Source organism: Ammospiza nelsoni, chromosome 3, assembly GCF_027579445.1.
Source record: "Ammospiza nelsoni isolate bAmmNel1 chromosome 3, bAmmNel1.pri, whole genome shotgun sequence".
NCBI lineage: Eukaryota > Metazoa > Chordata > Aves > Passeriformes > Passerellidae > Ammospiza > Ammospiza nelsoni.
The window spans coordinates 47417654-47432477 of NC_080635.1; the positions used below are offsets into that span (position 1 = coordinate 47417654).

Genomic DNA, 14824 nt, shown 5'->3' on the forward strand with positions numbered 1-14824 from the left:
CAGTTATCCATGATATCATTTTTTTAAACAATCTTTTCAGGGAGCAGTTAACAAAGGCCACATGAGAACACAGGACTATCTGCAGTCTACATTGAAAGTCATCTCTGGTGGAAGCAGAGATGGAGAATGGTTATTAAAAGATGGTGTCACTGTTTCCTCAGATGTTGTTCCTGCAGCTATTGCCCGTTTGCACCAACATTGGAAAGTATCAGGCTTTGGAGGCATGGTTTCTATGGAGAATATCAGATCATGATAAACTGAGGAGTTTGAGATTACAAAGTCAGCCCTTGTTATACATGAGTATATATGACCTTCCACCACTGTCACAGAAACAGAACAAACACCTCATTATCTTTATTAGATTATAAAAGGCCCACTGTCAGTGATTTTAATCAGACTTGGCAAAAGCTATTTTATTACTTGGGGCAATGAGGAAGGTAGAGAGCCAAAATCTCAGGCACAAGAATATTACCTATCAAACAAGGATAATCTTATTGCTACAAAATAAAGCTATCAGCTCTCAAATGAAATTAGTTCAGGCAGCAATACAATAACCATTAAACTTGCAAATCAGGACTCCTAATAGTTGGAGCATATGTTTGACTGAAAAAGTAAGCAAAGCACAGACCAGAAAGATAAAGAAAGGTTTAGCAAGACCAGTAGTAGGTCTAAAACAGAAGTTCCTAACAGGAGATTCTCATTATTTTAATTGTGCGCAGAGATTTAAAACTATTAAAAAAAAAGAAAAGGCTGGTCAGGCTCTGAAACTTAGAAAAACTCCACAGTATGGGCCTTCCACTACACTACTACATCTGAAGTTTCTTCCCTAAGACCTAGCTTGCTGCAGCAAGTTAGTGTTGCCAAAATATGAGATTTCTGCATGAGCAATTTGTGACGTTAAAATAGTAGGGATTTCAGTCTCTTATCTCTTTTAATTGCTGACTAGAATGGACTCTGTCAGAGAAGAAATGAAAGGAGGGGTTTTACATTTTTCATATTTGCCTCAGGCTACCAGCAGAAAATTCAGGACTTTTTCTAAGGTATGTCAGTGCCAATGATGCGTCACATGTCATTACTTTATAATTAGGCTGATAGACAAAAAGAATAATGCAGCTGACATCCTATTAAAATAAAAATTATTCCCCAAGGCATAAAAACACTGACACAAGCATCTTAAAAGGTAGAGTAAAAGTTATATAGGAAACTTTTTATCAGTGCTGCTGTCTTTTCCAGATTCAAGTTATTCTTAGTTATGTGTGTATTGAATATTGAATTATCCTATGCTGATTTTTTTAAATTCTTTTTTGAAAGCAAAATGTAATGAAACCTCTGTTCAGCTAGGAATAAAAGCTACTATGAGAATAAGATACTATCTACACTCTATACTACTTGAGATTACAATTTGATTATCAATTGTTCAATTCTTCAAATAAGCAACTAATCAAAAAACAAATGCATTTTAAAAAATAGAAAACCAGCCTTTTTTTGCCAAGAGTTTGAAACAATTAAGCCTTAAAAACCAAATTTGAAAACACTAAGACTTGATTCTGTATAAAATTTTTTATACAATCCTCCTGACCGAATCAGGATTTAGGCAATACAGGGCTGTAACTCCATGTAGTTAGGAACATATTTAGTTCAGATTGTGTCTAGAAGTTAGACAGACTGGAAGAATTACCAGATTACAAAATTGTGGTTTATAGCCAAAATAACAGTCTTCACAGCACAGCCAAATTTTAACTCTCCGTTAACGTAAGTAAGAGATATCCCATCTACTCTTTGCCAGTACAGATATCACAAAATGTGTGATTTTCCATCTGTTCATGTATAAACTACTGGAAGAAAGCATTTCCACCTTTGTGCATTTTGACAACATTATTTAAAATATAAGACTTCAAATTCAGTTCTGACTGAACCCAGCCAGTAGCATGTTTATATTTTTTTCTAAAAACTGTTCATACGTTTCCAGTTGACCAAAAAAGAGAGTCCTTCACGAACCTGTCAGATCTAGTTCTTTGTTCATACAGTGCTCTCATTCCCAACACAATGACAGACAAAGAGAGAAGTGTTGTGTTTTCAAATGTATTACAAGGAATCCTGTGATTTAGTTGTTCCTATTAAAGAATTATACTCAGAGATTATATACTCTAAAGTGACATCATTTCCACTTGACTATCCTCCTTTTATGTTCCAGACCCAGAATTTAGAACGTTTGCTTACACCAATATCTTATTTCAAGAAAAGGCAGACAACTTCTTGAAAAGCTATCTATTATTTTGTTGTCTGTTCTTGACTACTGCCAAAGGAAGGGCTACTCAGTTTTCTCTCCCTACTCTAACACAGTGTATATAATCTGAAATTATCTTTAATTCACTGTGCTACAAAAATAAATAGGCAAAAAAAACCCCGCAAACAAATAGGGCAGGCAATGCTGTAGAAGGTCAGTATTTTTCAAAGTTTAATACTCAGAGCACAACTTGTGCTCTTAGTGACTTAGTGACAGCAAGGGAAGGACCCCTGCTGCACTGAAGGACACAAATTCATATAATCCCTTTGCAGATGTATCACAGAGAACAAAAGAAGTGTCTGATGTCTTGATTTGCTGAGCATACACCTGAGGTGGTGTGTCCTATTCCCACTCCTCATTTTCAAATCTCCTGTGCACCACCAGGACTCTCGTCACTTCTCTCAGCTGTTCATTCAATCTGGATGCTGCTCAGAGGTGAAGCTGCCCTGAGGCTATGATAAATTTTGGCATGAGGTCATACAAAACACCATAGGTCACAAATTTTACCAAACTCACCAAAGGAAGAGAAAAACAGTTTCTGTGTGTTGTCCCTCTGTGTCCTAAATAAGTGGACAAAAGACCTTTTTGCCAGCATTGAAGTAAATGGCAAATGTGGAAAGATTCTGTTTAGAAAGATCAAAAACCTATAATGAACAATATAAGATCTGGTATATTGCTTTTCATATGTACAGCATAGTTTCATGTATGCAATTGCCTTTTGAAACACACCTGTGCTGTTAATGGCAAGGTAATCCTATATTTTTCTAGATGTGCATTTGTAGAAGGATGACCACATTCACTTATGTAAAAAGGAACCTAACTTCACAAAACAGCAGATACAACAAACTAAGTGAAATCAGCAATGTATCTGAAAACATGAAGATAAAAAAGCATGCATCAGACTTCAATTTGAGACTATTTTTTAATTTCTGAGAAAAGAACACTTATCACAGTTACTGTTTATACTTCAGTTCACCGCAAAGACTAAACTGATTATATATCAGATGTTTTCTATTATAGTTAACTCATAAGGGGAAAAGTCAATGCCTCTAACAAAGTAAAGTATTGATTTTTTTCCACCTGGTAAAAACAACCACAAACAAGTTAAGAAGCACTGTGTTCTAAGAATAAACAAGCAGTTGTGTAATTACTTATTTCAATTTACAACAGCAAAATTATTTTTTTCTCCACTATTATTGGAATTTATGTTGTTATTCTTTTTTCTTAGATGCAATTCAGAACTTTAAAAAAAAAAACACATAATGCAAAATCTCCAAGCATTTACTCTCACTTAAATTAAAGCATAATCTCTAAATAAGCCTCACTATTAGAGTTCAATACCTGGAAATTTAGTGTATTGGTGTTGTAAGAATAACTACACTAGAAGCCTTTCCAGAGAAAAATTCTAAAGTGTATGGTTTTGGGGGGGTTTTTGACTTGCGGCAATCAGACATAAGTGAAATCTTTAATCAGTTTTTCCCCTCATATTAAATAAATTAATGGTTCCGACTTCTCTGCACAAGACAGAAACACTGTATTGTACAGTTAATATTTAGCTTTAATACATATGAAATCTTTTTACAAATAAAACTTTTAAAGTGAACACTTGAGCTCAAAATATGGTCCAGTCTCTGGCACATCACCACCATCACATATCATATGAATCAATGCAGAAAGTGACTGAAATACATCAAGTATCTCAAATTGAAAAGCAGCTGCTTCTGAACAAGATGCAATGTTGACGTGTGCAAATTTTACCATTTACAACCATTCAACAGATACAGTAATTTCTCTATTCAAGAAATTGGAGAGAAACAAAAATAATGGCTTCACTTGCTAGGCAAAAAAGTCCAGGACTTCACCTTCCTCAGCTTCTGAAAAATACAAAGGCTTACCTTTCTGTACACCAGCATGTTTGGGGATTCATCAGCCACCCCATTGCTGCTTTGCCCATAATTATTTCCTTGTGCCATGTCCCACAAATTTGATCCGCTTTTGGATGCTGCACTGTAAAAGGTAAAAGTGGTTTCAATAGGGCATCACCTCAGGTCTCCTTGCTTCCCTGATGATTAATGGACCTGACTTTCTACCAACACGTTATCAAAATCAGCGTATGCTCTCACTCCAACAGATATTTACACGGGAGCAAAGCTCCTAATTCGCCATTTACTGTCATTACTCTCTTTTGCCGGTAAATTATGGATGTAAAGTGTTGATCTAATTTAAACGTTAATGAATTGTCACAGAGAGCAGCTCCCTGCCACACCGCTAACCACCACATCACACAGACGCCTCCTCACGAAGCGCCTCTCCCTCCCCGGCACGGGGCTCACCAAGGGACGCTCTGCGCCTTCCAGGCCCGTTTCGGGAGGACTGACTCGGCCCGTGACGTGCATTCAGCAGTGCCCTCCGCTCGCAGCTCGGGTCGGAGCAACTTTTCACAGCAGCCAAACGCACGAAAAGCAAACCAGACGCTTTGAACCTCCCTGTCATTCACCGGCCCATCTGTGCTCGTACATACGGCGGGGCAGGGGAGCAGGTGACGAGGGAAAATGAAGAACCAAGCCAGAACACTGTTCCGGTTGCTTTCACCTACTTTCATCGCACTTTACCGCCAAACACCGGCTCCCTGCCAGCCCCGTCTCCTTCCCGCCCTCCCCCGGGTCACACGGGAGCTGCACTGAGCAAGAGCTCGAATCATGCCGTAGCTCCGGCTTTGCACGCAGGTGTAAGAATGTGCTCCATCTACAGACCACACCGGCGGATGCGGAGAGCCTGGAGAGCCGCCGAGACCTACTCCAAGCGCTAACCCCCGAGCCCTCCCCAGCCCCCGAGTCCCCTCGCCTTCGGGCTTGGCTGCCCCCGTCCGCGCTCCGGACCGCGCTGCCCCCGCAGCGCCCGCGGGGTTTGCGCGGCTCCGGGCGGCCAAAGGCCGGGCGCACCGCACCGCACCGCACCGGCTCCCCGCGGGCAGCCCGGCGCGGCGCCCGCAGCTCCCTCCAGCACCGCGGACAGCGGCGGCGCCGCCCGGGGGCCCGGCGGGAGCGGGGCCGCGGCTCCGCGGCGGGAGGCGCGGGGCGGGGGCGCGGAGGGGCGCGGAGCCCGCCCGCTCGGTTACCTCTGGGCCAAGGTCACTGCGCGCTGGCCGCGGCTCCTCGGCTGCTCCTGCGGCTCCTGGCGCGCCCCGCGCGGTGGGTGTCAGCCGGCAGCGGGCGGAGGGACGCGGCGATCGCTCATCACACACACGCACACACACGCACTGCGGGCGGAGGCGCTGCTGCCGCTGCCGCCGCCGCCGCCGCCGCCGAGGCTGCGGCTCTGCCGTGCTCTGCCGGAGCGGCGGCAGCGCAGCGCAGCTCAGCTCAGCTCGGCTCAGCTCAGCTCAGCTCCCTCCCCGCAATGGAGCGGCCGTCACGTGGGGGACGGGCACGTCAAAGGTGCTGCCGCTGCCGCCGCTCCGCCACACAGCAGCAGCCTTCCTCCTCCTCCTCCTCCTTCCTTCTCCTCCTCTTCCTCGGCGCTCTAGGCTCCCTCACCGAAAACAGCGGCCAAGAAACTGCAGCTGCCAGCAGATCTGGCAGCAGCCCTGTAAATGAGATTAGGCATCACTGGTGGGCTGGGCAGGAAGAGAATGTGGGCTAATGGGATAGGGAAGGAAAAGGGGAGTTGTTGGGGAAACTGGGTCACTTCCCTCATATTTCTTTACCGACAAGGAATCTGCCTTTTCCTCTGTCTTATGCTGGACACCTCATGTATATTTTTCAGTGAAAACTAAGGAGAGCCTGTGCTCTGTGGGCACTGCAGACTTTCCTGAGCAGTAGAACACAGAGAGCAGAGTGAACCTGTTTCAAGCAGATAGGAAGAAACCCTAAGGACACCTCAAGACACCCTCGGGACTGTTTTGCCATGTCCTAGGCAACTGCCTAACTTGTGAAGGCCTCACATTGGCTACAATAAAAGAAAAAGATCAGGTCTCAGTCTTACTTCCCCATCATATGCAGACAAGAATAATTTTGCAATACCGCTCTTGCAAGGGGGTTGAAATGCCCAGAACTCAACATCCACAAGAACACAAGGTACTTAAGTGGTTACACTTTGGTATATTTCGATTCGAAAGTGTCTTTTCTGGAAACTGTAGCTCTTATTACAAGAATGATCTTGCAAAAGAATCCTCTACTGTGCACTGCACCTTGTGGAGTGTGTGCTGGTAAATCGTGCAATTCAAGCAGAGGTTTCCATGCAAACTGGGTCACCTTCACCCTTACTTGTTCTACCTTTCTCACATCTCAGAGAGCTCAAACCAACAATATCGTGCAAGAAGTTTGTCATTGTCATCTACTGCAACTACTTTTAACTACTCTTCCAAACTTTGCAGATGCCTTGAGATACTTTAACAGAGGATGTGGTAAATTAGCTCAGGCAATGATAGGGAGCCACAGTGGCAACAATAAAAGGAAGGAAAAAGGACAGAACTGATCTAGACTTTTTGGAGAGCTGAGGAAAGGAAGACATAAGTTTGATAATGGTCCTAAGAATGAACACTGGAGTAAAGAACTGTGATCTCCATCAGAAATAGGAATGTTTTTCAGAGACAGAAGTTGTAAAAGGTGAAATGACACAATAAGAATCACCCACTCTATTCAGTGAGATACACTGGCTGCAAAGAAAAGGAGCTCTGTAGCAGACAGACATTTTCTGTCTCAGCTTCGATAGAGGAGAATAATTTATCATGTCACAAGGAAAAGGAAATGTGAAAACAAATGGTGTTGGAAAAGACAGAACTCTGGAGTTTTGAGGTGGAAGAGAACAAAGGCAAGAATTCAACAGCACAACCATAAAGTGAAGAAGTATCAGTGTTGAAAGTAGTTAGCAGAGGAATTTATTAAACCAAAGATTAAACAGAGAACTAAGACCTGTTTCCCACTAAAACTCACTTCACATACAATAGCATCTCAGTGAGACTAATAAAGTAAGGCTCAAAATATTAATCTTCCAACAGATTCTCTGATTCAGCCCAGTCCACTGTTGAGAAATGGGAATCAGCAGTAAAGATCTCAGTGTATTTTTACACAGACATCCCAGATGAGCAGCACTGCAGTGTTCAGAGCTCAGCAATTTGACTTTGTAAGTCTGACAGGTGCACTAGAAGACAAGGAAAATGCCTCCCAAGATCTGCTAAAAACACAAGTGACGCCCTTGTGGTGGTATGGCATCAAAATAAACTCAAAATCTTTATCAGACTGGAGTTTAAATTTCTTTTTCAGAGTAAAAATGGGAACTGCACAAAATATAATTCAAATATAATTTTACCCTTAAAGAGGGACAGGAGGAAAATCTTTTAAAACATTGATAAGGTACATATTCTTTCCACTTGCTCTGCCAGGCCCTAAACATAGTAATTGTGTTAAAGAGCATAAAAATCAAACATTAGCAAGTTTCCAATGAGATCAATATTTGTTTTCTTATTCTGCCTAATTTTGTTGTTAATTTAAGGGACAAAAAACCCCACATAAAATGAAAGCATTTTGTACTACAATTCTTGAACTACCTACATGAAGTTACTCAAAAGCTGACTTCAAACTACCTACTTTTATAAAGTATTCTGCAAATAGATTTTGGTAGCAGTGATGTGTCTTTGGAAAGCTCCCCAGCAGAGCTGACTAATTTAGGCAGCAATATTTTCCAAGCTTTTATTCTCTGAGACTGTCCTTAAAACTAAGGGCAGAAGCCCAACTGAGTGAGATTTTGGCTATGCTACCTCCAATTTTGCCTTTGCTTTAACTTTGTTTTAACCATTCTGATTATTTTCCAAGTAAATAAAATACAAAATCCTTTACTAATAGGCAAAGTTTATATATTTTCTTTGAAAATAATCAAATTTTAATAACATAAATGCAGCTCTAAAGCAGAGCAATTACTTGGGCCCATGGAAGTTAATAGGTATTTCTCCAGTAACATCAAAAGGAAGTGTACTCCATAGTTTTTAATCTTGTCCTCAGTGCCAGAGGACCACCTTAAACATCTCAGTCATGCATCTCACAACTACAGACCTGCTACACTGAAGCACAACAAAATTTTTTCACCAGCATGCCCACTGTCTAAATGAAGTAGACCTTTAAGCCCTAATAGGGTTAAACAGAAGGCCAGAAACTACCCAACAGAATTTGCTTTTTGCCATCATTTTGTGATGAAAGAGACCCTGGGCTGGACTACTTTCATAAATACAAGTAGAAAGAAAATAATTTATTTAAAAAATATGTAACCGGATAGTCTCATTCTATTGTACTTGGGTGTGTTTGTTCAACAGCCTATAAAAAGCTTTAATTCATAAATCACTTACACATCTTTCCCATGCTGAAAGTCCTCACTTATCTCATATACAACCAGCATTAGCCTCCCCAGAAAGCATGGTCTGCCAGAAGAGGAAAGGCCTTTTCAAAATGCAAGGCAAAACTACTCATTAATAAAACAAAGATGATGGGGAAAGGCTGCCAAGGGGCAGCTTTATCTAACAAGGCAATAAAGTACACATGATTGAGCAAGGTGGTGAGTACATTTTCTGTGTTTAGCTTTCACTGTCAGTACAACTCAAGTATTCCAGTAATATCACATGCACAAGGCATTCTTAAGTAAAAATATTATGTCAGGATGCGTACAACAATCTGTCTGGATATGATCAGAAATTTTGCTGTCTGTCCTGCTGGCCAATGCTGCAGCATTATGTCAGTATGCCCCCTTTATCCATCAATTTATCTTGTCTTATGGCTAGACTAAATGTTCCTTGGAGTAACAACATGCTGTGCAAGCTCTTAGCACAGCATGATCTTGTTCTGTGACCAAGTTTTTAAAGCTTTAGAGCATTATAAACAACCACATTCCAATTTACTAAAATAATGTAGACATGCTAACTGAACTCCAAACACTGACGTGAGTTAATATTGTGCTACCTTAAAGTATAAGACCCAGATTTTTTTTCACTAGCTGATTAGGCACAGAGACAAGCTGCCTGCTTTAATGGAACTCGTGTATTTGTGACCCTACCAATCCACAAGTGTTCCAATGCCAGGCTCTGAGCAGGTACCTGGTGATTCCAGGCGAGCTTTTGGCCTTTTTGATGAGATGGGAACACCTGCTCCTTCAGAAGTGAATTGCAATCAATCTGTTTAATGTAGGTCTTCAAATGTCATCATGATGATTACAGGTCACGGTATATATTTTCTGGAACTGAACCCAGGACTGACTTGGAAACTTCACTTTCTTCATTTTTTTATGCTCTAGGAACTTGGTTTGTCACTTACCTTACGACCCTATTAAAATGTTAATTACCTTTGTCAATTTATGATGAGGATGATCAAAGCTATTGGTGTTCTGTCAGCTAGGGAAGGAGCTAAAAAAACCCAAAAAGATATTTTTAGAGCATAAAAGAAAGAGGTAACTGAAAAGAAATCTGGATTAACAAAAAGAATTTTGATCTGATAGGAAAAATAAGAGTTGTGGAGAGACATAATTTCACAGGAATGCAAAATTATTAGAAATAAGGAAAACCGATATTTCCATAATCTTTTTTTAAGTGATAGATAGATAGATAGATAGATAGATAGATAGATAGATAGATAGATAGATAGATAGATAGACAGATAGATAGACAGACCGACAGACAGACATACACCCCCACAGAGAACACAGTACAATTGGCATATATCTGAAACCTTAATGCAACAAATTTTTTCCCTTACTGTTATTGTAACAGAAAGTCCACAGCTACATAGAATTTTATATCAATGTAGTGGCCCACCAAAGCTATCCATGGAAAGCCAACTGCTTCTCCCGACGAAGGAGGACAACCTCAAGCAGTTCCACTGCAGTCCTGACAATTTATCCAGCTGTAACTTCACCCAGAAGAGGGCAGGCTTTCTCAGACAAAGAGAGAGACGCTACCATAGCTGGCTGACACCCGACTAGGATTTTTTCCCCTCCTAGAAAAGTTACCACAACTAGCTATACACCATCATTTCATCAAAAAGTGAGAGTGGTTACAGAAATTAAACATCACGCCACATTCCTTTAAAACTGTCTGGAAGACCTGTGATTAATAAGCCCTTATCTTACAATAAGTTACAAGCTGGAGAAATCAATCAAGCACAGAGAGATAGAAAAAGCTGCAGGGAAGAAAAATAGAACAAAAAGATGGAGGTTTTAGTCAAATTTGGATCTCATCATACTAACAGTCATAATTCAAGCACAGTTCTGAATTCAGGTCTCCCAATTTCCAAAATACCTCTTGTGGATGTTTTCCATTTTGTGTAAAAAAATTATTATTGGCACAGAACAAAACCTGAGTTCACAAAATGGGACATTTTGTCCCTTCTTCAGATAAAATAATTAAAATAAGGGTGTGTTGCTATCAGCATCTCTTATCACTTGGTATTTACAACAGTCTCCCCAGAGGCAAAGATGAGAAGTTTATAGATTAATATCTGCATCTTCAGATGCCATATACTTCACACAGGAGTGTCCAATTACTGAGGAACTTCATACAAAGTAAGGAAAGAAAACACAGGGATTGTGGTTTTGTAAATTTAGCTACAATGCTTTTAGCCCAAGCTATTAGCTTAATTCAATCTGACAGCAGTCTCAGGTTGAAAAAAATACCCATAGTATTTTTTTTTGTGACTAAACCAATAAAAAACTCCAAAAAACCAAGGAACAGGCTCTTCCTCTTCATTCCTCCAGAAAATCTCTCAGACAGGCCTGATTCATATGACAGCACTTGCTCAGATCAAAATAGAATAAGCCACTTATTAAGGATGAGTTAGGAAGACATTGATTTAGAATCCTTTGGCATGAAAGGACCAGAGAAAGGAGGACACAGAAGCCCTATAAAGGGAGGGAGGAAAGAGTACCATGTGTGAGAATGCCATGGTTACAGACCAGAACAGATTAATTGTCAAAAGACCTCCTAACAGAATTAACAGGAAACACTGAGAACTATCTGGAGGATTAATTTGTGTGGCAAAGAACTGAGCTGATAAATAAGACTAATGCAGCAGAAGAAAACAAGGAGAAAACAAATCCAGAAACCCTCACACTGGTCACAGTTAGCAGGGCATGGCTCTTGCCAGCTACTGAAACGGTTTTGGGGGAAGATATCTTGAAAGTGCTCAGAAGGAGATGAGGGAACAACTGAGAAATTTTGAAAAGTAAAAGTTGTCCCTTATCCTATCTGATCTCATCCTCTATACACAGAGATAGAATTTCTAGAAACTCCTGTTAAATCGGTAAATGCCAAAAAATGCAGAATACTGGCTGACTTCTGCAGGTTTTTGTCAGTTCTCACAGGTATTTTATCTTACTAAAAAATAATTTTTCTACAACATACTTTTTAGACTGCAAGAAAAGCTTACATGTACCAGAAAAATAATAAAAAACGTGGCAGCTATCAAGTCAGGAAATAGCTTCAGATGTCAGCAGCACGCCATCATAGGCAGCCTGCAAGTATCAAACTTGCCTATGCTAGCTACTGCTGAAATTGCCCACTTTGCTCATTCCCTCCAGCAATCAGAGTTGATGTGACTTAATCTCATTAATTCACTGAGCTGAATGCACTGGAGAAAAAGAGAGCTCAGCAGTTTAACCAGCTTCGTTCATCATTTTTCTTTCCTTCCCCCACCTTTCATTTTGAAGTTCCCTATATCATTCATGAATTCCCTGCCTCATATCCACAGACAATAGAATAAAACAACTTTTTTCCCCAAGGTTGCTTTGTTTTTCTAAAGGCTTAAATCAGCCAGAATCAATTTGCTGATTGTGCATCACAAACTGAACCAATCTACATCCATTTATATGCAAGTACACACAATAAATATAGTCATTCTCAAACAGGAAATGGAGTTTTCATTCTTTTAAACTCTACACAGCATTTAGGCTGAAAGGAGAGCTTTATTTTTTAAATCGTATTCTCCAGAAACTCAAAGGAGTAAAAATTACAGAAAGAAAATGTCTATAATGGCTAAATAGTTCCATTTAACAAAAAAATTTTAAAAAAATGTAACAGAACCACAAAATAGGGATGTGGGTTTGCTGGGGTTTTTTCAAACCACAGTATAAACTCAAGTCGTTCCCAGAATGCACTCCTTACCACAACATTGTTTTACTTCAGTCTACAAGATTATTAGCAAACATTCAACTTCTATACATTTTCCCCAATACTAAAGGAAACTTCCTTAAATTGAAAAGTTTAGATGTATAGTTCAAAACAGTTGGCTGAGAAAACAAATTATTTTTAGAAAAGTGTGAAACTCTTGGCTGTATTACCTAAAATCATAACAAGCTATTTATTTTTGAAAAAAAGTATACCTAGACTGGCTACAGATTCAGTAGTTCAAAGTGGTCAGTCAGAGTAGTTTAGACAGTCAAGAAAAGTCTGACAAAAATCCTGTATCATAATACTTGTTTCAGCTTTCAGTATTTGAGAGTCAGTGAGTAAAAAATGCATCTTTACTAAACTGTACTATATTATAATACCAAGCCACTCTGCAAACAAGGAAAACAAAGCAGCCTTGACATTATAGCCTGAAATACCCAGGCAGTGAGGAAAAACTAGAAGGATATTAAAAGAGCAAGACATGTAGAAAAAGAAATCTTTTTTTGTGTACTCTCTTTCCAAAATATCTGAATTTTGGCGCTGTGCACAATATCATTCTCCAGTCAGAGAACTGCTTAACACAAGGATATATGCATTTGGCTTTGTCACTAGGTTTTACTTCAAGTACAAGAAGCAGACACTGAAGCCTGGTAAGGTATGTGACAGATAAAATGCTTAGCATGAAAGAATTACTTTCCTCCCAATACAGCAATGGTTTAAACTTTATTTTTTGCAGGGGCATGGAGACAGACAGGAGCAGGAAAATAATCTGGTAGTAAAGAAAGCAGAGCTTTGCTGTGCTAGACTGGGAACTAAAATGTTATGCAAGGCTATAAAGTGTCCAGCATGAGATTTTTACAGTATAAAGGTTTGCCTTGTAGGAGAGGAAATAAAGATATTTAGCCATGGATAGATATTTAGCCTGTGGATAACAGAAGAGAGAGAGATAGGGGAAAATGAATATAGAGGTCATAACATTGAAGGCAGGAAGGTAGCGTGAATGCATCCAGACTGGAAAATGATCCACAGTGGGGAAGGACAGTACTACTTATTTAATAAGGAAGCAGAGTGAAACCAGATTTCACTGTCTCAATGACTGTATTCCAAATGAAACTTATGCAGCTTCCAGAGGTAAATTAAGAGAATGGACTAAGATGAACGAGAGGAAGCAAGGAAGACAATCAGAAAGCAAGCATTGATCCCACTTTCTCTGCAAACTGATTCAATTTTCAGGATAAAATTAATGAAATAAAATCTAAAACTTAATCCAAGAATACTGAAAAAAAATTGAATGCTATAGAAAAGAAGAATGCACCTGGCTATTCACCTCAACAAATAAAAGAGACTCAGGGAGTCATAGGAAACCAAAATACTTGGAGATTGGACAAAAAAGAAAACAAAGAGCAATAAAGGTACAGAGCAGAAAGAGTCCACTGTTACCAAACAAGGACAACCAGTCTTTAAATTTAATTGATCTCTTTCCTGACTAAAATAATAAGGGAACAAGTTTTGAGCAACTTCCAGATGAGGACAGCATGGCTTTGTATATAGGAATAAATTTAGCTAGTAAGGAACAAAACTGGTTGCAAAATATGAAAAGCTAACTTATTAGTCTAAGCCACAAGGGATTTCAGGGAGTTCTTTAAAGGCAGAAAAAAACACAGTAGGGTGGCTAAAAACCTAGGTAAATGGCTTTTATGTGTCAGAAGGAACTGAAATTTACAGTCACAAAGTCAAAGCAGTGTTCATAGTTCTTTCACACTCTGTCTCTTATACAGCACCTTGTCACCTGATAGTGCTACAGGATGGCAATGCAAATGTGCATTTGACCTCATGATACTATTTGTTCTACATTCACCAGTCTGGATACACAGTACAGTAATAGATGTCATGTTATGCCATTATAATGCATTTATGTCTGGCACAAATTCATCACAGACAGTGGTGTCCTATTTGATAGTGGAAGAATAAACAGAAGTGAAATCTGGCTTCAGCTCGGTTCACCTCAGACCAAAAGCTCACCAAACAAAAAGCAGCAATCAAGGTACTTCATGGCATACAGCAGACACCCAGGGGGGGCAGTGATTAGGTCCACAGACTCAACCACAGCTCTTCCCAGTTGATTTCATGTTTCCTTTCTGAGTTGTTTGGAGATTTACTTCTATGGCCATATGAGCATTTCTGTTCTCATCATCGGGAATATTTTTCATTCCCCTAAAGCATCAAAATTTGCAAACACACAAGAGGAAGGACCTTGAAATATGGAACCAACCCTACAATTTAGGCTGACAATAACTTGCAAAGCAGCAATCACTTTCCACAATCACATTCAGAGTAAGCTTCATCAGACATGAAACTCACATCCAGGAAGCAAACAGCAGATATAGAAATGT

General features: G+C 39.9%; 1 protein-coding gene across 8 annotated transcripts in view; it reads right to left on the reverse strand.

The window, feature by feature from the left end:
* Positions 1–5550, reverse strand: part of RGS7 (regulator of G protein signaling 7) — a 249872-nt gene extending 244322 nt beyond the window's left edge. For 7 of the 8 annotated variants that reach the window (XM_059468138.1, XM_059468139.1, XM_059468137.1 and 4 more), the window contains exons 1-2: positions 5406–5550; positions 4183–4294 (exon numbers count right to left, since the gene is read on the reverse strand). In XM_059468138.1, the coding sequence (XP_059324121.1) occupies positions 4183–4260 (78 nt within the window). In that variant the 5' untranslated portion in view covers positions 4261–4294; positions 5406–5550. Of the gene's footprint in view, positions 1–4182; positions 4295–4620; positions 4770–5405 lie in introns of those variants that run through there. The other variant, XM_059468132.1, reaches the window with a different exon arrangement.
* Positions 5551–14824: the final 9274 nt, after the last annotated feature.